The 24534-nt window shown below is 45.5% G+C and overlaps 2 protein-coding genes and 1 pseudogene across 8 annotated transcripts in view; 1 reads left to right on the top strand and 2 right to left on the bottom strand.

Annotated features, from left to right (window-relative positions):
• Window positions 1-802: 802 nt before the first annotated feature.
• Window positions 803-2508, bottom strand: Ubb (ubiquitin B). 2 transcript variants are annotated; one of them, NM_138895.3, is given in 2 exon segments: window positions 803-1875; window positions 2416-2508. In NM_138895.3, a coding segment is annotated over 1 exon segment (918 nt). In that variant the 5' UTR covers window positions 1870-1875; window positions 2416-2508; the 3' UTR covers window positions 803-951.
• Window positions 2509-3003: 495 nt separating this feature from the next.
• Cenpv (centromere protein V) overlaps window positions 3004-24534 on the top strand; it is a 32470-nt gene continuing 10939 nt past the window's right edge. For 3 of the 6 annotated variants that reach the window (XR_015630939.1, XR_015630938.1, XM_087573797.1), the window contains exons 1-2: window positions 21540-21913; window positions 24312-24410. Coding sequence is in view for 4 of the 6 variants with exons in the window: in XM_087573797.1 (XP_087429923.1) it covers window positions 21570-21913; window positions 24312-24410 (443 nt within the window). In the remaining 2 variants the exon portion in view is untranslated. 6 annotated transcript variants of the gene reach the window in all.
• On the bottom strand, window positions 12985-13587 carry Tmed4-ps1 (transmembrane p24 trafficking protein 4, pseudogene 1; annotated as a pseudogene).

Below are 24534 nucleotides of genomic sequence, written 5' to 3'. Positions count from 1 at the left end.
TAACCACATGGTGGCTCACAACCACCTGTAATGGGATCTGATGCCCTCTTCTGGTGTGTCCGGAAGACAGCTACAGTGGACTCATATACATTAATCTTTAAAAAAAAAAAAGGAATTTGCCAGGTTCCAGCTTTTGGTGAACCCCTAAAATATAGTCTAAGTCACATTTGAAAATGATAGCTAAAGCTAAAAATTTTGGGATTAAGGGGATGCAAACCGGGGTTGGGGATTTAGTTCAGTGGTAGAGCGCTTGCCTAGGAAGCTCAAGGCCCTGGGTTCGGTACCCAGCTGGGGGGGGGGGGGGGGGGGGAGGGATGCAAACCTTCCAATGACAGCTGTTCACTGTAAAGGCTTTTGTCTTACCACTTCTCCAAGTAGGGGTCTTCTTCCTACTCAAAGGTACCACACAACCAGCATTAGGAAATCCAAACCTGCAAGTATCTTACCCAAGCCATGCACTTCAGTGTAATCCAGAGGCCCTAAACTGCCAACAATTTTAAAGAGTACTTAAACACTCAACCAAAACTTTAGTTTGGCTTTTTTCCTCTAACAGAGTCGTTGATGCAGTTCAACCAATATCTTTGCTTTCTCCTAATGTATGAAGGTTGTATGGCAAGCCCCCACCCCTTCTGTGGCAAATTGCCATTACCAATTTGCCATTTACTTTAAAAATTTCCATCTCACCTAAGTGTAAGCTGTAAGTGATCCAAATTTGTCAATACCTAGGTTAAATCATGCCCAAAACAATCAGTTAAGAGCCCCACCACCCAAGTCACCACAGAATTTCACAAGTGACACCGTATATGCTTACCATGCAACAAAACCTTTATTAACATTTTTAACAGAGGTTCAGCTATTACTGAAACTTGTAATTTCTAAACTTAAATTGGGGCAAATGGCTAGAGTGCAGAGTAATGCCATCAGTGCCCGCCGGGAATGCAGACTGAAGAATTAATAGCCACCCCTCAGGCGGAGGACCAGGTGCAGGGTTGACTCTTTCTGGATGTTGTAATCAGAGAGGGTGCGGCCATCTTCCAGCTGCTTGCCGGCAAAGATGAGCCTCTGCTGGTCAGGGGGGATGCCCTCTTTATCCTGGATCTTGGCCTTCACGTTCTCGATGGTGTCACTGGGCTCCACCTCCAGGGTGATGGTCTTGCCGGTCAGGGTCTTCACGAAGATCTGCATGCCGCCCCTCAGGCGGAGGACCAGGTGCAGGGTTGACTCCTTCTGGATGTTGTAATCAGAGAGGGTGCGGCCATCTTCCAGCTGCTTGCCGGCAAAGATGAGCCTCTGCTGGTCAGGGGGGATGCCCTCTTTATCCTGGATCTTGGCCTTCACGTTCTCGATGGTGTCACTGGGCTCCACCTCTAGGGTGATGGTCTTGCCGGTCAGGGTCTTCACGAAGATCTGCATGCCGCCCCTCAGGCGGAGGACAAGGTGCAGGGTTGACTCTTTCTGGATGTTGTAATCAGAGAGGGTGCGGCCATCTTCCAGCTGCTTGCCGGCAAAGATGAGCCTCTGCTGGTCAGGGGGGATGCCCTCTTTATCCTGGATCTTGGCCTTCACGTTCTCGATGGTGTCACTGGGCTCCACCTCCAGGGTGATGGTCTTGCCGGTCAGGGTCTTCACGAAGATCTGCATGCCGCCCCTCAGGCGGAGGACCAGGTGCAGGGTTGACTCTTTCTGGATGTTGTAGTCAGAGAGGGTGCGGCCATCTTCCAGCTGCTTGCCGGCAAAGATGAGCCTCTGCTGGTCAGGGGGGATGCCCTCTTTATCCTGGATCTTGGCCTTCACGTTCTCGATGGTGTCACTGGGCTCCACCTCTAGGGTGATGGTCTTGCCGGTCAGGGTCTTCACGAAGATTTGCATTTTGACCTTGAATTTAAAAGAAAAAAAAATGTAAAGGCCTATTAAAAATTTTGATTCCCAGAAGAAAAAAAACCCTCTACTGTAAACTCCTCCCATTTTCGTCACAACACAAAATCTGTTTTGTCATGGTTTCAAACTGCTAAGGTATTTCAAAACACCAAACTGGCATTCATCAACTGCGGGACGTCCAAGTTTGCTAACAATAGGCATGATAAATTGAAAATAAAAAATATCCAAACCAGAAGCCTATAATAAAGATTCGCGTATAAACCTTGCCAAAGCCACAAGTACCTCTTTTCTGCCTTCCCCCACTGAAATAACCACGATGGACTCTCCATCGGTTAAGCGTCCGTTAAGCTCCCTGGCGCGCGCGCCAGGGCCACCCCCGCTCCGCGCACGCGACCAAGGCCCACTCTTCCCGGAAGGCCCGTTGCCGCGTCACGTCTCCTCGCTCTCCCCTCCCCCACCCCAAGAAAATAATTCCTCTTGGCGCCACGTAAGCCCCCTTCCTAACCCTTCCCGGATTCAAACGCGGCAGACAAGTACCTGTTAACGAATGCGATGAAGGAACAAACCGCCCAGCGCGTCGAAACACCCTCACAGAAAGACCTCGGAACCGGACAAAGCCTCTCGTCACTGAGCGCCGGGGCCGCGCGAGCCCCTATTTATGCAGCGTCTGTTGCGTGACTGCTCACTCCTACGTATCCGTCGTCTTCCTGCGCCACCGAAAGTAGTTCCGCGGGCCCCACCTCCCGCAGACCAATTAGGCTTTTCAGCTGAGCTCTGGATTCCTCAGAACCGAAGCAAAGAACACTACTAAATGAGAGGCCCGGGATTCCCGGCGACCCGTCTCCTCTTATACGAAAAAAAATGAAAAAACCATCAAGCGGATGAATCCAAGGTAAAGGGCCCTCCCTCGAAAGCTCTGGAAACTTCCTTGCGGCACCAGCCCTGATTGGTGAGGAGACAAAGATGAGGCCGGCGCTGATTGGTGGAGGTCGCGGGCCGCTCGATTGTTGCTGGGCTAGGCTCTCGGGCAGTTTAACGTCGACGTTGCTAAGTAACCGAGTGCGCATGTGCAGCCTCTGGTCTTCGCAAAATACTGACGGGTCCTGCTTGCGGTGGGGGAGGGGCGTCTTCTCTTCCCGCGTCCCCGAACCCTATGTCCCGAGTTCCCTGTGGTCCTCTCGCACCCCTCGCCCGGCGGGTTTACGTCACAGGGTGAATTGCGACCCCACTCTACTTGCACTGGCTGGACGCTAGCTTCGCCCTCGCCCTCCAGTGTGGACACTGATGCTTCCGCAGCCAGTGTTTTTAGTTGCTTTGTCTTGTTGCTAGCCGCCCACAGGCCCGATGTGGGTGGGAGTGGGGTGACAGCGGGGCTGGAAGCTGAGGATTTAGCTAGAGACCCAGCCCAGAGCCCCCGCGGGCCTTGCAGATTCTCTGCCTTCTCGACAATCCACAAACAAAGGAAGGAAAGAGGAGAAATGCCTATTAGACTCTGTACCCTGGGTTCACCCACCTCTCCCATCCGGGTGCCTATTGTGCAAAGGAAGGGAAAGGGCCAGTTAATCCTAGAACCTAAGGACTAGGTTCAGAGGTCTTGGGTGTGGTTGTTTTTCCCTCGTCGAGATAAACACGGAAGGAGCAGAGCTGCTCGGATTGCCTTGTCATTCGGAGTCACGAGGGTGGCCATGAAAATAACCTTGAAAACAGCTTCGTTTGCACAGGCTACCGACTTCCGTACTGTACAGTCTAGAAATGTTAGCAAATTACATAAATTTCACTTCAAAAAGGTTTACGACTTTTATCATAGAACTGAAGGAAACCTTAGGAACATATCTGGTTTGCCTAGCATGAACCAAAAGCCCCAATTTGATTCCCCAGCCCAAAGTCTGCTTTTTTAGAATAAGAAGCAGGTAGAATTTTATTTGAAGTGAATTGAAATTTAGAAAATATCTACTTTGGATAGTATTTTATTTTTATTGGGCTGCATGAGTTGGACCTTGTTTCAACAAGCAGAGTATGTCCCCGAGTCAGACATTTTGAAGCACAGCTTGAACTAGAATGCAGATCTTATGACTGATGTGATGACCTCATTGGGGTAAGTTCCAGCAATTGCCAGAACTGGTTATTGCTTCCTTTTCTTTTCAAAGTAGATTGTTGGCTTGAACACAGTAATGTTTCAAAAGAATGGCATCTGGATCCCTCCTGCAGTGGACAAGATAGATTTTTTTTTTCATAGCGTAGTTTTTGTTGTTTGTGCTGTGTTGTACCCCAGCCCCACCTCATCGAGACTGGGTATCACTAGCCCTGGTTGGCCTGGAACTACTATGTAAACCATGAGCTCACAGAGATCCTATTCTGAGTGCTGGAATTAAAGATATGAACCATCATGCCTAGCATGGTGTAAACAGAGGGTTTTTTTTTTTGTTTTTTGTTTGTTTGTTTGTTTTTGTACACTGTAGCTGTCTTCAGACACACCAGAAGAGGGCATCAGATCCCATTACAGATGGTTGTGAGCCATGTGGTTGCTGGGATTTGAGCTCAGGACCTCTGGAAGAGCAGTCAGTGCTCTTAACCTCTGAGCCAACAACCCAGCCCTGTAAACAGTTTTAAAGTATTGTATGTCTATGAGTGTTTTCCTTGTGTATGTGTATATCTATACATTACCTGTGTACCTGGTACCTGAGAGCTCAGAGGAGGGAATCAGACACCCTAGAACTATACAGACTGTGTGAGTACTCATGTGGTACTTGGGAATTGAGCAGCTAATGCTCATAACTGCTGAGCAGTTTCTCCAACCCTCTATACACAAATTAAAAAAAAAAAAAAAGGACAGTGTAAAATTTGAGATTAGAAATCTAGTGAGTTAGCACTGTGTTCAACAATGTTTCTCCAATTAAAAAAGAACCGTTTTCCATTTTTGTTCATCTAAAAAAAAAAAAAGATTGTGTCATCTTTAGGCCCTAAAACCCACAAAAAGACCAGAGAGAGACAGAGACAGAGACAGAGACAGAGACAGACAGACAGACAGATAGACTGTGTGTGTGTGTGTGTGTGTGTGTGTGTGTGTGTGTGTGTGTGTGTGACTCTATAGATCAGGCTGGCCTCCCACCTCAGAGATCCCCACAGCCTCTGCCTCCGGAGTGCTGAAACTAAATGCATGTGAGAAATGTTTGTTGGCTGGGCAGTAGTGACATATGCCTTTATTCCATAACTAGGGAGTCAGAGGCAGAAGCAGAGGCAAGTGGGCCTCTGAGTTTGAGACAGGGGGCTGGATGAGAGCCAGGAATGCATAGAGAATACATCCTGCCTCAAAAACAAAAATAAGGAAGAAAGGAAAGGAAAGAAAAGGAAAAGACTTATTTATTGAAATAGGGTCTCATGTAGTTCAGGCTGGCCTTGAACTCAATCTGTAGCCCAGGCTGCCCTCACACTCATGATCTAAGTGCTGGCATTCCAGGCGTGTACCACCTGTATTTGCAGGAAAGAAGGTATTCTGAGTCCTTCCATTAGGGCTTCACACAGTAGACCCCAAGAAACTGGAATTTACTGAGGAACCTCATGCTAAGAGAAGGAAAAGGCTTAAAAGCCTGGTCCTTGCCTTATAGGAATTTCTCTCTTAGGAAGAGATTTCACCCAGGTCTGACAACTTGTCAGATCATCTTGAAGAAGAAACTGGAGTCCAAACAGTGATGACTGTGAAGACCACACTTTGATCACAGCTGCTTAGTTATGCATATGACTCTTATCCTTAAAATATTTTCTCATTTGTAATTATGTGTATATGTGTGGTTACATGCCTGTAAGTACAGATGTCTGCAGAAGCTGGAAGAGGGTGTTAGTTACCCCTGAAGCTGTAGTTATCCCTGAAGTGTAGTTATCCCTGAAGTGTAGTTACCCCTGAAGCTGTATTGCTGTGATAGGCCTAACATGCTTTTGTTTGGAAGAATGTGGATTTTGGGACTTTGGATTTGGAAAGCAGTGGAATGCTTTAAATGGGGTTTAATGGGCTATCTTAGTAGAAATGTGAAAGTCTTTGTAACTGAAGAGTAATTTGAAGTGTTCGGATCTGGCCCAAGATGATTCAGTGAAGAATTTCAGTATGTGGCCTAGAGACTGTTTTTGTGGTATTTTGGGGAAAATGTGGCTGCTTTTTGCCATTGTCCAAAGAGTGTGCCTGAAGTTAAGGTGAAGAGATTTAGATTAAATGCTTTGAAAAAGGAAGTCTCAAAGCTGTTTGGTATAAATTCTGTTGTGTGGTTACTAAAGTTCACTATTATGAAGATCATTTTAATGAAAAAAAAAAAGAAAGTTGAAAAAGGAAAAATACAAAATATATGGTTCAAATATTAAAGGAACACCAGGAAGTGAAATGAAGCTGAATCCTGTGTTCAAGGATATTAAATTGAATTAAGGAAGTAATGACATTGGGGCAAGATCCCACCCTGCTAAGTTAGCTCCAGGCAACTTAGTACAAACCTTTAATTTCATGAGACAAAGACCAGCAGATCTGAGTTCAAGACCAGCCTAGAACAGAACAAGTTCTAAGTGAAGAAAAGTTTAAATCCAGGGGTGGTGGTACAGACCTTTAATGACCAGGAGACAGTCATACAGATCTTTAAATTCAAGGTCAATGTACAGAGAAAGATCCAGGACAGCCAAGCTTAGGCAGTGAAGGAGTTAGAAAAGAGGCGGCTGGTGATAATGTAATTGAACAAGGGGACAATGTTCCAGCTCCTGCAAGCAACAGAACTCAACAGCTTTGTCCATGTGTCTCTGGCTTTCTACTCAAGAGGAGGAGGAGACTACTGGGACAGTTGGTGCTGGTAAGAAATTAGTGGTTATTAAGAAAGAGACCAGCATGACTAGGTGAAATCCTCTGGGAAGTGTTTTCTGAGAACACAAAAAAAGCTGTGTTCAAGAGACAGTCAAGGTTGTACCTCATGCTGCAGCTGTATTGGGTAATGTGTAAGAGTCACCCAGGTGATACTGGTTTTGAAGACATGAAGGCGTGGAGAAGAACAGTTGAGGCTTGGGACTGTGAGGGGCCATGGAAGGCAATTGGTGAAAGAGAGTACAGCCTCAGTTGTAGTTGACAATCCAGGACTCAAGGGGTAAGGCAAGGAGCTGAGGCTTGGCACCATGAAGAGAGCCTATTGGTGAAGCCTAGATGCAACGGAAGACCCCAGTGTATTGGAGACGCCAGTACCATGGGATGATCACCAGGAACAACAATAGCAGTGTAGTGTGGAAAGTTAAACTGCTCCAGAGGACAGAGCTGGAGAAGTGAAGCCAGCCCTTTGGAGAAAGACGTTTGTTGCAGTCAACAAAGATGAAAAAGGAGGTGGAGATCTGAAGACTGTTTTTACATCAGCCATGGAGATGCAGAGTATGGAGTTTGCTTTGGGGATTACAGTTAAGTGATTGGATGGATCTCAGAAGAGACTTTGAACTTTAGGCTTTTAACATTGTTGATACTGCTATAGACTGTGGGAACTTTGGAAGTTGGACTAAATGTACTTTTTTATTATGCTATGTCTAAGTATGGGCTCCTTAGACTCATGTGTTTAAACAAGCTTATGGAGGCCAGGGAGTGGAATGAGATGGTTTGCATATGCTTGGTCCGGGGAGTGGCACTATTAGAAGGTGTGGTCTTGTTGGAGGAAGTGTGTCACTTTGGGGGTGGGCTTGGAGACCCTCCTCCTAGCTGCCTGGGGATGCTTAATCTGTTCCTGGCTTCCTTCGGGTGAAGATGTAGAGCTCAGCTCCTCCTGCACCATGCCTGCCTGGATGCTGCCACCTTGATGATAATGGACTGAACTTCTGAAGCCAGCCCCAATTAAATGTTGTCTTTTATAAAACTTGCGTTGGTCTTGGTGTCTGTTCACAGCAATAAAACCGTAACTAAGACACCCCTGAAGCTGTAGTTACCCCTGAAGCTGTAGTTACCCCTGGAACTATAGTTACCCCTGAAGCTGTAGTTCAGGTTTTATGAACTGCCTCATGTGGGTGCTGTGAGCCAAACTCAGGTTCTCTGCAAGAGCATCAACTGCTCTTCTTACCTGCACAGCCCCTTAATTTAAATCTAAGCCTCGTTGGTTCTTTGAAGATAGACTTGAGGGGGAAGGCACTGTATGTCTTTATTTGGTCCTCTTACCAGTAGCACCACATTGGGTAAATCTCCTGGTTTTGTTTTGTTTTGTTTTGTTTTGTTTTTTATTAGTTGTCTGATTGGCCTTTTGAAGACAGGTGGCTGAGCCTAACTTTGGCCCAGACTTTGACTGTAACTTTTCAGGTTTGTGGTAATATTTAAAATATAATATTAAGGGGCAGGAGAGATGGCTCAAGAATTGAACCCTCACTACTCTTGCAGAGGATTTCAGTTTGGTTCCCAGCACCCATATCAGGTGGTCCCCTCTCTGTGTGGGCACCCGTGTGCACTGGTCTATGTATCTGTTTAACATGGTTAGGAGACAGAATTTACTACAAGTCAGAAATTTTAAAAGTAAGTGTAGTCAGTCACTCACGCCTGTTAATCCCAGTACTTGCAGAGCTGGGACAGAAGGATTGCTAAGAGTTTGAGGCCAGCCTAGACAACATAGTGAGTTCTAGGCTACCCTACACTACAAAGTATGGCCCTGTCTCAAAAAATAAACAAATCATTAAGAAGGTCTGATGTAACTCAGTTGGTAGAGTGCTTGCCTAGTAGGCCCGAAAGAATCCTCAGCATATAAACCGTGTTGAGGTCATCCTCAGCTACATAGGATGACCAGAAATTGAAGGTCATTCTGGCTACCTAGTGAGTGAGTCTAAGGGCAGACTGGGATACATTAGACTGTCTCAAAATTTAAAAAGGTAGAAATTTTTATATCAAATATCCAAATAAACATAGAACAAAATTCTATAATCTCTCTCTCATCTCACTATATAACCCTGGTTAGCCTAGATGTCAATATATAGACCAGGCTGGCTTCAAACTCATAGAGATCCACCTTCCTCTACCTCTCAAATCCTAAGATTAAAGCTATGCACCACCATGGCCCAAGAATGTAAGGCGCTCTTGCTTTTCTCACAGAGAACTAGGATTCGGTGCAATTCTTAACACTTACATGGGGCGGCTCATACTCTCTGGTAACTCCAGCTCTAGGGGATCTGTCACTCTCTTCTGGCTTCTGCAAGCACCCATACATAAGTGCATAGACAAACACATACATTGTTAAGATAAACATTTTTTCTTTCAGTTGTAAGATACAGTATACATAAAATTACCATTTTAAGCATATTATTTTCATGAAGTAGTTTCACTATGTTGTCCACGCAGGCACACAGTCCTGAACTCACAGTCCTGCTGCAGCCTCTTACTGGGATTATAGGAATCCAACTTCATGCCTCCTTTTTCCCCTTCTTTTTACTTTTTGGAAAATTTAAAGATTACATTTATTTGTGTGTATGTGAAGTAGAAACTTAAGGGCTCTTTGGAAAGTCGTTTGGGTGGTGTTTTGCTGGGACAAGCACATGAAGGAGTGTTTTTCTAAAGTGGACACAGGTGAAGGACTAAGGCAGACTGTGGAGGACCATTTAGATGAAGAAGACACAGGAGAGAGGATGATCTGCTAAAGCAAACTCGTGAACGGACACCTGATGAGGGATTCTTTGCTAACAACACCCATTTATCAGTCTGCCTTACATTGAGTAGTTGAGCTGCCTGCATTTTTCAGGACTTCATAGAGAGAAACACACCATAAACTTAAGATGGTGTGTTGCAGTTTCTCAGGCTCGGGCTGATTGGCTGAGTGATGTCAGCTGAGACAGACACACGTGCTGAGGCAAGACCCACAGGACTGGTGATATTTGGAGGGTATAAATAGGACTCCACAGACAGTGCTGGAGGCGGGGCTAGGCTTGCTTATAGAGCTAGCTGTGCAACGCTCATGGGTCTCCCATCTTCCCTGATCTTTGCTTCTTTGAGAGAGAGAGACACAGCTGAGAACTTCTCCTGGGGTTCCTCCCTGGTCCCTCCAACTGACGAAAGCCAAGGCTGAGGACTGGCTGTCTCTGCTAGGTAGTGCCACCTCCTGATGCATGTTTACTATCCTGACTCTAGTGAACTGGACTGCTGGTGTACCTGTGAAGTGTTTGCTAGTGGATCGAGCTGCCACTACTGACCTGTGAACTGAACTGCCGATTTCCAGACAGCACAGACAGGAGTTGCTCCAAAGAACCTTTCTAAACAGGTCCACTCTCCCTACCCCACCCCCTGTATCCTTTCTTTTCCTTATCCTTTCTTTACCTCTGGTGAGCAGTGGGCTACAAGAGAGGTTAACATGTTTTAAGAACCATCATTAAAAATAGGTTTTTTAAAAAATTAAAGTACATGCCATAATGGATGAAGGTCTTTCCTTCCACTATGTGGGTTCCAGAAATCAAATCAGTTCATCAAGTTCAGTGTCAAGCCCTTTGACCATGGAGCCATCTGGCTAGCTACATTGTTTTCTTTTAGACATTTGAGATGCAAATCTATTGTATTAAATATGTTCATATCATTGTATAATCATCCCCACTATCTGGCTTCTGGACTGTTCTCATCTTAAATACTGAAACTGAAGTAACACCAGCTGCCCCTTCCCATACCCATAGTTCTCACACAGCCCTAACACAGCCACAAACAACCCTGACACAAGCCCCACACAGCCCTCACACAGCCCTCACACAGTCCTCACACAGCCACAAACAACCCTGACACAAGCCCCACACAGCCCTCACACAGCCCCTACACGACACCACACAGCCCTCACATGACACCCACACAGCCCCCACACAGCCCTCACACAGCCACAAACAACCCTGACACAAGCCCCACACAGCCCTCATACAGCCCTCACACAGCCCTTACACAGCCCCTACATGACCCCCACACAGCTCTCACATAGCACCCATGAGTACTACCCTACTTTGATCTCTATGGACTTAACTATTTTAAGACAAAAATGTCACTTTCTATTTTTTTAAAAGTACATTTTTTGTTTGCTTGCTTGTTTTGTGTTTTGAGACAGGATTTCTCTGTGTACCCCTGACTGTCCTGGAATTCACTCTGTAGAGTGAGCTGGCTGTGAACTCAGAGCCTGCCTGCCTCTGTCTCCAAAATACTGGGATTAAAGAACAGCCCAATGCTCTGCTGTTGTTTTACAGGTGTGGCTGTGTTGCTTGTTTTTTTTTTTTTTTTTTTTTTTTTTTGGTTCTTTTTTTCCCGGAGCTGGGGACCGAACCCAGGGCCTTGCGCTTCCTAAGCAAGCGCTCTACCACTGAGCTAAATCCCCAACCCATGTGTTGCTTGTATGGATGTCTGTGCACTATATATTGTAGTATCAAGGGACAGAAGAGGGTGTTGGAGCTCCTAGGACTGGAGTTATAGACAGTTATGAGTCATTGTGTGGGTACTAAGAACTGAACCTGGGTCCTCTCGGCCAGCGGCCAGTGCTCTCTAACACTGAGCCATCGGGGCTGGGGATTTATTTAGCTCAGTGGTAGAGCGCTTGCCTAGGAAGCACAAGGCCCTGGGTTCGGTCCCCAGCTCCGAAAAAAAAGACCCCAAAAAAAAAAAAAAAAGACTGAGCCATCATCTCTCCAGCTCCTTTTTTTTTTTTTTTTTTTTAATGAATGGACTTTAATTTATTATTAACTATTACTAGCATTATTTTGATTTTTTTTTTTTTTTGGTTCTTTTTTTCAGAGCTGGGGACCGAACCCAGGGCCTTGCGCTTCCTAGGCAAGTGCTCTACCACTGAGCTAAATCCCCAACCCCTATTTTGATTTTTTTTTTTTTTTTTTGGTTCTTTTTTTCAGAGCTGGGGACCGAACCCCCGGGCCTTGCGCTTCCTAGGTAAGCGCTCTACCACTGAGCTAAGTCCCCAGCCCCCTATTTTGATATTTTTAAGGCAGTGTTTCTCTGTATAGTCCTAGCTGTCCTGGAACTCACTTTGTAGGCCAGGCTGGCCTTAAACTCACATAGATCCACCTGCCACTGACTTCTGAGTGCTGGGTTCATAGGTTGTGCCCCCATAGCACAACTTATATGGACTTTTTTTTCCCAGACATAGTTAACTACGTTTTATTTCGTTGGGGAAAAAAGTCTGCATAAAGAACCGAACTCTGGTTCCCTTGAGGAAAATGTTGATGTCAGGTGTGGTGGCCTCTTTAATCACAGCAGCTGATAGGTATGCATACACGGTGGGTCTGAGACTGGTTGAGTCTATATACAGAGTTGAAAGGAAAAAAAAGAACCTTCAAAACATTTACCACTGCTTGAGTGAAACCTGAGGACCTTCTGACAGGGATCTGCTTTCTGGCCGCAGATTGCCAAAGGAACCAGTGCATAGCCTTTATTAAAACTGTGTGAATAAGGGGCTGGGGATTTGGCTCACAGCCATCTGTAATGGGATCCGGTGCCTTCTTCTGGTGTGTCTGAAGACAGTGACAGTGTACGCACATACATGAAATAAATAAATCTTTAAAAAAAAAAAACTGTGTGAATAAGTGGAATGGATAAGGCCTGGACTGGTGTTTTTGGCTAGTTTCAGGCAGTAATGATTCAATCAGGAAGGAAAATATATAATTTATCCAAAAATAGTTCTAAAATATAGAAAGGCATCTCCATCCTTCAGGACCCCAAACTGTCCCTCATTTGCATTCACAAAGCCGTTGGGAGAACTCAGGCTGACCCAGGAGCACTGAGGCAGGGTCACCTCCATGGCCATGCCAGTTGCTTACTGAACAAGCAGACACACAGAAAACAGAAGTGCATTTGGTCATCTCTTTGAAAACAGAGGAGAATCACCAGAGGCAAAAGAAATGACTTGATCTTGGGTTAATTCCAACTTCTCCCAAACCACAAGGCAGGTTTTGAAAGCTTAGACCAATGTCTGCTTCTTGGGAAGCAGGGTCAAAGGTAGCTGATCTGAATGGCTTAATGCCACGATACCAATGACACATTGTTTTTCATTTTTCCTCCTCAAAATCTAGGTGGACAAGGGGCTGGCTGGGAAAATTATCAAATGATTGAGGTGAAAGGGAAAGGTTACAGGGCAAGATCCCTACACCAGCTTCTTGGCCTTAGAGCCAGATGCCAGTGAGGATGACGATGATGGTCTGGGTGATGGACCACCACAGGACCCTCTGCTTGGTGCTCTCACTGGTCAGACGGAAGCGTTCTTCTCTGATAATCCTGCTCCTTCTGGATCTGTTCCACCTGGTCAAGCAGCTGGCAAGCTCGAAGCTGTAGCTCTGTTAACTTATCCTTAGCAGCCATCTCAGGGTAGTTGTTGGCTCCCCAACCTGGATGTCCAAGTGTACACGCAGTTTGCCTCCAGCGAAGAGAGCCATCCTGGTGGAGTTGGAGTGCAGATAAATCTGATGGTCACCGGGTGTGTGGGAAGTGAATGTGAAACGGCCCTCGGAGCTGTATTGCCGGGACAGTACAACCTTGCTGTCTGGGTCCTTCACCTCCACATGCATGCCCGGGGGGGGGGGCAGGAAGACCTCTTTCTGCTTGTCCCACATCTGAGTTCGATAGTTGCCAATGACCATGGTCTCGTCGGGTATTTCCTCGATGAACCAGCACTTCTCAGTCTCGCCGATGTGGAAATAGAGCCCACCGGCACCCGCAGCGCACACAGTAAGCACCAGCAGCACCATCCCCTGCCTCAGTCAGACCTGACACCTGCCATCGAGCCTCAACCTTGCACATTTTATATGGACTTTTTTTTTCTTTTTTTTTGGAGCTGGAGACCGAACCCAGGGCCTTACTCTTGCTAGTCAAGCACTCTACCACTGAGCTAAATCCCCAACCCCTTATATGGACTTTTTATATTGTAAATCTTTTGTCATATACCATATGCAATTATAAGACATTTTCTTATTCATTTATTTAAAATCCAGGACATTTTTTAAGGTTTTATTTTTAAATTAAGTGTCTCAGAGGTGCCAGCAGAGGCCAGAGGTTTCATATCCTCTGGAGCTAGAATTACAGGCAGTTGTGGATCACTGACATGCGTGCTGGAAACTGTACTAGGTTGGCAGTACCAGCTCTTAACTGCTCTTCAGCTCTGGGACAAAATTTTTTATGTAAAATTTGCATAAGCAGATCTTTTCTTTCAACCTAGGCTGACTTTGAACTCGTTGTGTAGCCTCTTCCTCCAGACTGCTGAGATTATAAGCAAATGTTGTCATGCCCAGTTTTATATGGTGCTGAGGGTCATATCCAAGGCTTCTTGTATGCCAGGCGAGCATACCAACTGATCTGTGCCTGCTTTAGCATTGTTTCTGAATTGTATGATGCACTGGCATTAAGTACAGAACTATCTAAAGATTTGTGAGCACACTGTAGCTGTCTTCAGACACACCAGAAGAGGGCATCTGATCCCATTTCAGATGGTTGTGAGTCACCACGGTGGGAGCTGGGAATTGGACTCAGGACCTCTGGAAGAACAGTCAGTGCTCTTAACCACTGAGCCATCTCTCCAGCCCTAAGTATAGAACTTTTAAGTGAGATGGTGGTGGCTCATTCCTTTAGGAGGCAGAGGCAGGTGGAACTCTGTTTGAGGCTGATCTGGTTTACATAGAGAGCTACAGAACAACCAGAGCTTCATAATGAGGCCCTATCTCAAAACAAGAAAAAAACAGGAACTCTGAAGCCATTAAATAACTCCCTATTCCCTTTCCTTCAACCTCTAGTAACCTGTCTTTTATATTCTGTTTCTAAGAATTTGAATCCAGGCAGAATCTAGTGTTTTTTCTGGTAGGGAATGTTTCGACTGGCTACAGAGGTAGATCGATTTCCCATTGTCAAATAGGGCTCTTCCATTTAGAAGACAGCCTGTGTTAAATAGAAGCTATAATCTGACAAACTCACGGGTGCTATTAAAAGGGGAAGACGTGGGGTTGGGGATTTAGCTCAGTGGTAGAGCGCTTGCCTAGGAAGCGCAAGGCCCCGGGTTCGGTCCCCAGCACCCCAGCTCCGGAAAAAAAAAAAAAAACCAAAAAAAAAAAAAAAAAAAAAAAGGGGGGAAGACGTCCAGAAACGGTGCAGAGAGGAAACATGAGAACTTAGCGGGTGGTGGCGGTGCACACTCTTTTTTTTTTTTTTTTTTTTTTTTTGGTTCTTTTTTTTCCGGAGCTGGGGACGAACCCAGGGCCTTGCGCTTCCTAGGTAAGCGCTCTACCACTGAGCTAAATCCCCAGCCCTGGCGGTGCACACTCTTAGTCCCAGCCTCAGGAAGAAGAGGCAGGTGAGTGTCTGCATTCAAGGACAGCCTTGCTACAGAGTGAGTTCTAGAAAAGCCAGGACTACACAGAGAAACAAAGAAATGAAGAGAACATGAGATGCTGTGACCAGTCACTGAGCTCAGTCTGTGTTTTTGATTTGGTTTGGTTTGGTTTCAGTACTGGAGATTGAACTCTGGCCTCAGATATTCCGAATGCTAAGTAAGGACCCTATTGCTGCTATATCCCCAGCTTTATTTTTACATAAACAGTTATTTTAGTTATTATTTGTGTACACGTGTATTAGAGAGATGAGAGACAGACATGAATGTATGAATGTGAGCACACCAATGCCATGGATCACATGGGGAAGTCAGAAGACATCTTGGTTCTCTTCTTCCACAATGAGTTCCAGGCCTTGAACTTGTATGGCAAGCACTTCAGCCTTCTGAGTCATCTGGCTGGCCCATTTTTTACTTTTTATTTTGAGACAGAATCTCAGGGTCTTGCTCTACACGCTAGGCTGGCCTTAAACTTGTGGTCCTTCTGCCTCAGCCTCCCTAGTAGCTGGGATGACAGATCTGTGCCACCATATTTAACAAATTTATTCTTTTTCTGTGGTTTTATTTTCTTTGTTTTCTATTGTATAAGTGCAAATTTGTTTTCTGTTTTCTTTATCAGGTTTTAAGGTATTCATCTTGTTGACACCATTAAAAAAATCCTGGAAAAATTCCTGTGCTCCATGCATGAAAGGAGAAGTATATAGATTCTCACACTGAAGGAAGAGGCCAGTTTTGTGGAGGAAAGCAGATAAAAGTAGTGTGGGAAGTCTTGTTTGCTGCACTAAAAGCCAGAAGAGAGAAACTGACAAAAAAAAATATGTATCCCCAAACAAAATCTCATCACATTTTGGGCAAAAGAAAGGCAATTCTAAAATCAAGAGCTCAGAACATTTATCAGCCATGACTCTAGCTAAGGTCATTGTATAATCAATTGATAGATACTTGTGTCAGAAAACTGATATTGTGATTTCCTATCTAAGTGGGTAAGTAGTTCAGTGATTGCGCAGACGCAGCCTTACGCAGGCTCTGGTTTTTTTTTTTTTGTTTTTTTTTTTTTTTTGGTTCTTTTTTTGGAGCTGGGGACCGAACCCAGGGCCTTGCGCTTCCTAGGCAAGCGCTCTACCACTGAGCTAAATCCCCAACCCCTCAGACTCTGTTTTAACAGTGTCATAACTTACAGATGAGATGAAAACTGTTTTCTGTGAAGCGTCAGGAGTGAGTCAAATGGCATGCTTACAGGACCTGGGCATGGCTCAATGGGAAAGTAAGAAAACACAATGTCTGTGCATGTGTTATGTACATATGCGTGTGAGCACCTGTGTGTGCAGAAGCCAGAGGAAAAATGCCTGCTGTTCTGCTGAGACATCTCTTACTGAACCTGGAGCTAGGCTGCTACAGTGAGCTCCAGAGTCCTCCTGTGTCTGTACCCCTGCCCTACACTGCCCCTACCACTGGGTCACAGGTGTGCACAGCCACAGAGCTTTTTACGTGGGTGCTGGGGATTTGAATTTAGGGGGAACTTTATCTGACTTTATTAGTAGGGATTTAAAGCTAGAGGTCTTAGTATGAGGATTGGCAAAGTAACAGCAGTGGGTAGAATGGAAGGTTAAGGTGGACCACAGGTGATGGACCCGTTGGTCTTTGACACACCATATGAGGGGGCTGGAGAGGTGGCTGGGAGATTAGGAGCACTTGTTCTTGCAGGGGACCCACCTGTATGATGGATCATGACCATTCATGCTATAATTAACTCCAGTCTAGGGGGTTGGACACCCTCTTCTCACTTCTGTGAGCACCGGCATGCAAACAGGGTACATAAGTGTAAGCAAAGCACTCATGCACATAGACCAAAAATAAACTTGAGATAGACAATAGAAGTATGAGAACTAGGGGTGGGGATTTAGCTCAGTGGTAGAGCACTTGCCTAGCAAGCGCAAGGCCCTGGGTTCGGGCCTCAGCTCTGAAAAAAAAAAAAAAAAAAAAGAGAAGTATGAGAACTAAACTGAAATATTTACAAGAAAACATTCATGACCTTTTAGATAGGCAGAATTCTGTGTAAACTAAAAAATACCATGAAAGAATTTACAAGTAGAACTTCCTCAAAATAATTTCCACTCATCAAAAGGTGGTGTTAAGGAAGTGGGAAGACAAGCTCCAGTGGGGAATTCATGGGTGTATGCAGAGACACAGAATTGTGTATCACACTGTGCTGGTTTGGTTGTTTTTGATCAACAAACCAGAGTCACCAGGGAAGAGGGAACCTTAGTTGAGAAAATGCCTCCATCAGATTGGTGGGTGGACAAGTGAAGCAGTCTGAATGAGAGTGGCTCCCACTTACTTTGAACATGTGGTCCTCGGTTGTTTGGAAAGGATTAGATGTGTGGCCTTGCTAGAGGAGGTATGCTACTAGGGATGGGCACTGAAGTTTCAAAAGCCTGGACCAGTCTCTTCTCTTCTCTTCTCTTCTCTTCTCTTCTCTTCTCTTCTCTTCTCTTCTCTTCTCTTTCTTCTCTTCTCTTCTCTTTTCTCTCTCTCTCTCTCTCTCTCTCTCTCTCTCTCTCTCTCTCTCTCTCTCTCTGCCTGCTGCTTTTGAACCAGATGTGACCTCTCAGCTACTGCTGCCGTGCTCCCTGCTGTGAAGGTCATAGACTTTAACTCTCGAAACCACAAACCCCCAATAAACTAGTATAAATTGCCTTGGCCATTCTGTCTTACCACACCAATAGAAAAGTAACTAAGACAATAAGTCTGTAAGGCATTTTCTTTATTCACAGTTGATATGAGAGGGCCCACCCCATTGTGGGCAGTGCAGCCCTCGGCAGATAGTCCTAGGTTGTATAAAAAAGGGAACCCAAGAGAGTCATTCATCCATGGTCTCCACTTCAGTTCTTTTTTTTTTTAAATTTATTTTTTTTAAGATTTTATTTTATTGTATATGAGTACACTGTAGCTGCCTTCAGACACACCAGAAGAGGGCATCAGATCTCATTACAGATGGTTGTGAGCCACCATGTGGTTGCTGGGATTTGAACTCAGGACCTCAGGAAGAGCAGTCAGTGCTCTTAACCACTGAGCCATCTCTCCAGCCCTCCGCTTCAGTTCTTATTTCCAGGCCTTGAATCCCTTCTCTGACTTTCCGCAATGATGGACTGTAAGCTGTAAGACGAGATAAACATTTTCCACCCCAAGTTTCTTTTGGTCATGGCGTTTATCACAGCAAGAGAAAGCGACCTAAGACATAAACCTGACTTAAAAATGGACTGTCTTTTAAGAACGATTTATTTTCGTGTCTGTGGGTATGTGCATGCATGGGTGTAGGTGCCAAGAAGTTGGGGAGACATTAGATCCTCAAGTTAACAGTCAGTTGTGAGCTGCCCAACATACATGTTGGTAACCCAGCCAGAGCCCTTTACAAGAGCAGTGCCAACTCTTCAGGCCAAAAGGGATTCTCAGACAGAAACTGACAAATGTTCAACAGACACATGAAAAGGTAGCATTGCTACAGGATGAAGGAATGCGAAACAAGAGAAAGGGATGCCATCACAGCCACAGGAAAGCGCGGCGTGAAGACCAGCAGTGTGAGTTCTGTAAGGTGCAGAGCAACTGCAGTCCTCACACAGTGCGGGCAGAATACAAAACGGGCCAGCCCGGTTAAAAACTTAAAGAGAATGGTGCTAGTAGTCCTAGCATTTGTTGACAGGTAGAGGCAGGTTGAGTTGAAGAGAACACTGACAACATCAGACTTTGTCATTACACAGTTAACCTCTGAAGCAGAAATTCCACTTTGAATGTTTGGAGAGAAATTGGTCTACAAAAAGACTTGGATAAAAATGTTATCACCTTTGCACAAGTTAGAAACAAGTCGAGTATTCATTAAGAGAATAAATGTAAGGGGATCAGGGGATAGCCTGCATGAAGCCCTGAGTTTGGATTCCTAGCACCCATATAAAAGTGGGCACTGGGGTCACAAGTCTGTAGCTCCACCAGTGTGGTGCTGCTAGGGAGAGCCATCTTGAGTTCAGCAACCTTCCAGTGTAGCCAGAGTGTGAGTTCCCGTTTCAGTAAGGAATCCTATCTCAAAATGAAGGTGGAGAATTACAGAGGAAAGACACCCACCATTGGATTGGACTCCCTCTCCTCTCCTCTCCTCTCCTCTCCTCTCCTCTCCTCTCCTCTCCTCTCCTCTCCTCTCCTCTCCTCTCCTCCTCTCCTCCTCTCTTCTCTCTCCTCTCTTCTCTCTCTCCACACACACACACATACACACACACACACACAAAGAATAAATGGTGACATTCATATGTTAATTTTCTCCCCCACTGCTTCGACACAACCAAAAACAACTTGGGAAGGAGCAACTCCCAGTGACATTCATTGAGACAAGTCAGAGCAGAAACTGACTCAGAAGCCATGAAGGAACACTGCTTACTAGCTTGCTCCCATGGCTTGCTCAGCCTGCTCTCTTAGAGTCCAGGACTACCTGCCCAGGGGTGACAGTGCCCAATCCCCGATCAATCATGAATCAAGGAAATGACCTACAGACTTAGTTACCCACTAATCTGATGGAGGCATTTTTCTTTTCAGTTAAGGTTCCCTCTCTGATGACCCTTGCTTGTGTCACATGAACAAAAGCCAATCCACACAGATCATATTGACATCAATAGATAGATAGATAGATAGATTAGATGATAGATGATAGATAGATAGATAGATAGATAGATAGATAGTGTCAATGGTTTCCAAGATGTTGAACAGTATTAGATTTAACAGCGTACATGCTATTTTTGAAATGCATTCAAAGATAGGCTAAAGTATGGTGGATCACACCTGTGATTCTAGCACTCGGGAGGTTGAGGCTGGGGAATTGTTAACAGGTTTGAAACCAGCCTTAGCCACTTAGTGAGTCTAGGGCTAGATTAAGCTACAGAGTGAAGCCCTGACTCAAACAAGCAGGGCAGCCCAGTAAGAGTGCATGTGGCCAGACGGCCTATATTGGTGGAAGGGGAGAACTGATGGTGTGAACTCGAACCTCTCCTGAATCTTTATTACATTTTAAAAAATATGTGTATCAGGAGGCAGAGGCAGGTAGTGAGTTCAAGATGAACTTGAGCTGCAGTGAGTTCCAGGTCAGCCTGGGCTACACCATTAGACCTGGTCTCTAAATAAATACACAAGACAAAAGTAATTCACAGTGATAAAAAGTCAAAACAGTGGTCACTTGTTTTCTTTCTGGAGATATTCTAGTGTGCTAGGATGTGCCACATCTGAGTTGGTGGATGCAAATCTGTTCTAAATAGGGGTTGGGGATTTAGCTCAGTGGTAGAGCACTCGCCTAGCAAGCACAAGGCCCTGGGTTCGGTCCTCAGCTTAAAAAAAAAAAAAAAAAAGATACGGGGCACTTTGCTCTATGTAAACTATAACACAAAGGAAATATCAAAACGAACTGTATCTAGGAAGTTTCAATTATTGAGGACTTTGTGTTGAAACTTAGTGAAGATTTATAAATTAATTAAACTGTATTTGGGGAAACAGTATTTTCATTGTTAAAAAGACAATAAATGGATTCTATATTCTAATAAACTTACAAATCAACAGAAACAGAAATAAGAGAGTTGAAAAAGAAAAGTGAGTAAAAGGAAATGTTTCTTTAAAAGCGTGGGAACAACTAGGAGAGTTTGAAGACTATCTGGGATGCCCAGTGGGTGGTTCTTGTGATTTTTTTTTTTTTTTTGTCTTTAAACTTCAGTACCTTATTCTGCAAAAGCATATGATTGGAATATAATCCAGGATCCATTCATCTGCTTAGAATTGAAAACAAAATCTGAGGCTGGGAATGTGGCTCAGTGGTAGAGCGTTTGCACAAGGCTCTGTGTTCTCTCAGTTCTGCAAAACCACAAAAAAACCTGTTGACCATTGATCAAACTGATTCCAGCTGACATTTATGCTTCAAGTAGCAGGTGTCCGACAATGTACATACGTTAGCTCGCATTAGGTACATGATGGCTTCCGCAAAGCTTAGGTAGTGTTACCACCTTGGATATCACTAAGTCACCAAGCTTGTCAGCGCTGATGTGGCTACGACTTCATGAACTGAGGCCTGACCCAGGTCCCCAGTTGCGAATGTGTGGTTGTTAGTGGAGACCGCCTTCGCTGATCGAAAGGGCCCCGCTACCTGCAAGCGCAGGTGGAGGAGTGATCTCATTAGACTCTCTAGGCACTAGGCCACACGGCCCAGGGTCTCTCGTTGGGTCCCGAGCTCCCGTGTTCCGTAGCGCCGCGCACCACCCCCGGGGCCTTCAGGTTGTCGGAGGCGGGGACGCGCATAGGCCGGCGGGAGCGCGCCGAGCTGAGAGGCCTGTGAGCCCAGCTGAGGGAGACATGCGGCGGACTCGCAGCGCGGTGGCCACTGACCCGCGGGAGCAGCGGCGCTCGGGGGCCTCCGGGGGCCTGAGCGGCGGCGAAAGCCGCGCGCGGCGCTACCAGAGCAGGACTAGGGCCGGGGGCGGGGGCGGGGCGGCCAGTTCGCAGCTGTCCTCAAAGCCGCGGCCCAAGCCACCGCCGCGGGCCCTGGCGGCGGCCGCGGAGGAGCCGCCGCCGGCGGACACCCCCGCCGCCTCGGTGTCGGCGTTCGACCTGGGGGAGCAGCGGGAGCGCTGGGAGACGTTCCAGAAGCGGCAACGGCTCAGCTTCGAGGGCGCCGCCAAGCTGCTGCTGGACACCTTGTGAGTATGTCGGGGGCGGCGGGCCGGCACAAGAGAGGTGCGCACGGGCGGCGGGACCCGAGGCTGAGTGCGGAGCCGTGGCGGGCTGCTCGGGACCGAGTCGGGCTGCGTGCGCGGGAGGGCCCCTCCGGGTTAAAAAACAGACATCCCTCGGTTTCCTAGCTACCAAGACTGTTTTACCCTATTTGCACGTGCTTTCGGGAAGTGTGTGGGAGGAAAAGTCGAAGTGGAGAATTTAGTGTCCTGGGGGTCGAAGGCCGGTTGTTCTGATCAGTTCTCCGGAGGAAGGGTGCAGGGTACGGTTATTGATCTTGGAGAGAAACGCGCAAAGCGATGTCCAGACCGACGCTTGCAGGGGGAATAGGGAGCTAAGGCTTTATGCTCTCATCCCGGGTCCGGGCTGGCAGGCTTTTCTTTGTGCTCCTCGGTCTGTGCTTCTGAAGTGCTTCTAGCTTCTTCGATGGCCTAAGGAGCGTCTCAGAGGTCCCTTATTGGGAAAAGAGCTGAAAACTACTCTGGCCAGATGCCTGCTCTTTGCCAAATGTGATGTGTGAACCCCTTCCTCCTTTACCCATTGTGCTCCGAGAAATACTGAGTACCCTAGTCATAGGGCTGTCGCTCGCAGATGAATTAAAAAGAACAATAAAAGACGAAGAAAAACTAATATCAACCTCAAAATTACTTAACAATCTGAACTACTTTTCATAACAAGATTGTTCTTTTGTCTTCGTTCCAGAAGAAGTTCTCTTGGTTTTGGTGCATCCTCTCAGAAACGGATTATTAGCTTTCTATGTTCATTTTATTCAGTTTTATCCTATTGTGCTATAAATTAAATGCTTTAAGACGTTAATTTAAAACAAAAATCAGTTAAAACTTAAACAATTAAGTATAACACTGAGTACCTGTTGTGTACTAGCTACTGGGAGATCTAAATGATACTATCTAAAACTCCGTAGAGCTTGGCACAGTAACACATGCCTATAATCCTAGCGTTCAGAAGGCTGAGGCGGAGGTGTACAGAGATCAAGGGCAGCCTGGGCTACAGAGATAGATCCTTTCTCCGAAGAAAGAAAGGAAAACAAACAAAGCCAGTAAGAAGGTGGTCCAAGTGCATAAACCCCGGGGCTTGGAAGGTGGAGGCAGGAAGATCTACAAGTTCAAGGTTATCCTTGTTCAGATAGTTAATTTGAGGCCAGCTTGAGCATCAGTGACACCCTGCCTCAAAAGGAAACAAGCCCCAATCCTTAGACGCACAAAGCAAAAATTTGAGGTAATATTTTCCCCTGAAACAAACTGATAATGATCTTTAAAAAGATACTAAAAATGTCGGCACGAACAGCGGAGTTTCACTCACCAGATTTGCACGCTGTATGCTTGCTTACGTTTACTTTATGTCCTCTAAGCTAACTTTTGTACAAAAAAAATGTATGTTATATACACTAACATTTGGTTCAAATATCGCATAGAAAAAAAGGAATGTATAGCAAATACAGGCTCTCAGTGAGGTGATCCCAGGGGACCTCTCACTGTGTTACTAAACTGTTTGGATTTTTTTTTTTTTTTACAATAAACATTGTATATGGAAGAAGAAAATGAGATGTTGACTTGTTAGAGAAGCCTGGGAGAGCTTTCAGTCTTGCCTTAATCAGATGGCAAACTGAAGCCGGTGTGAGCTGTTTTCCCTGCCGTGGTGATTCAGACATTCACGTTTATTCTTGACAAGAACTTTTAGTCTTTTGGGGAAGGGGCTTCATGATGTTCTTTGAATCTTACTGTTCAGTTATGGGGCTGGCTCCACCTGTATACAGTTGTGTGGAAAGTCATGTACTTGAGAAGCAGGAGAGAGTGAATGGAGTTAGAGACGCCTCTGTTGTCCCCTCAGAAGACAAGTGGGTGACCTGTCGTTTTCATAGCCACTATACCATCTTTATTACAGTCAAAACTGAATATTAATTGGCCTGTTTGCCTAGTGGCTGCTTAAGGGCTGGTAAGGTTTATTCTTGGTCCTTAGCTCGTAATTTTTTTTTTTTTTGGTTCTTTTTTTCGGAGCTGGGGACCGAACCCAATTTTTTTTTTTTAAAAAAACAACTAATCAGTTGACATAAATAAAAATGTTCGGGGTGGAGGCAAATATGAACCAGGCTTCTCTCCCATCCTCATATTTACTGAATTCTGGGAATATTTTATTTTGCAGCCATAAAACTCAAGACAGTTCACAGTGAAAATACTGAACCTCTTTTATGAAATGCACCTGGTTGTCCTATAAAAAAAAAAAAAAAAGACTTTTGTTCCAGCCTCGATTTATTTTAAGAACAAAAAGACAACGTGAAGGAGCCAGGCCAGAAAGCCCCTGCTTGTCTGTTAGAAATTTTTATGCTCTAGTTTTTATTTCATTTAGTGAGTACCAGGGCCTGGTGAAGCACACAGGAGGCTGCCACTGTGGAGCAGTTCGTTTTGAAGTTTGGGCTTCGGCAGACTTACACATCTTTGACTGCAAGTGAGTACTTTATCCTCCCAAATTGGCTTAGAAGACTTGAAGAGCGAAAGGGCTGGCTGTTTCAGGCCAATCTGGGGAGTTGGGGTACAGATGGCAACAGTGTTGGCCGTGAGCTGATAGCTGT

This window comes from Rattus norvegicus, chromosome 10 (genome assembly GCF_021556685.1).
Source record: "Rattus norvegicus strain SHRSP/BbbUtx chromosome 10, alternate assembly SHRSP_T2T, whole genome shotgun sequence".
In the NCBI taxonomy this organism is placed as follows: domain Eukaryota; kingdom Metazoa; phylum Chordata; class Mammalia; order Rodentia; family Muridae; genus Rattus; species Rattus norvegicus.
This window is presented reverse-complemented; position numbering and strand designations above follow the sequence as displayed.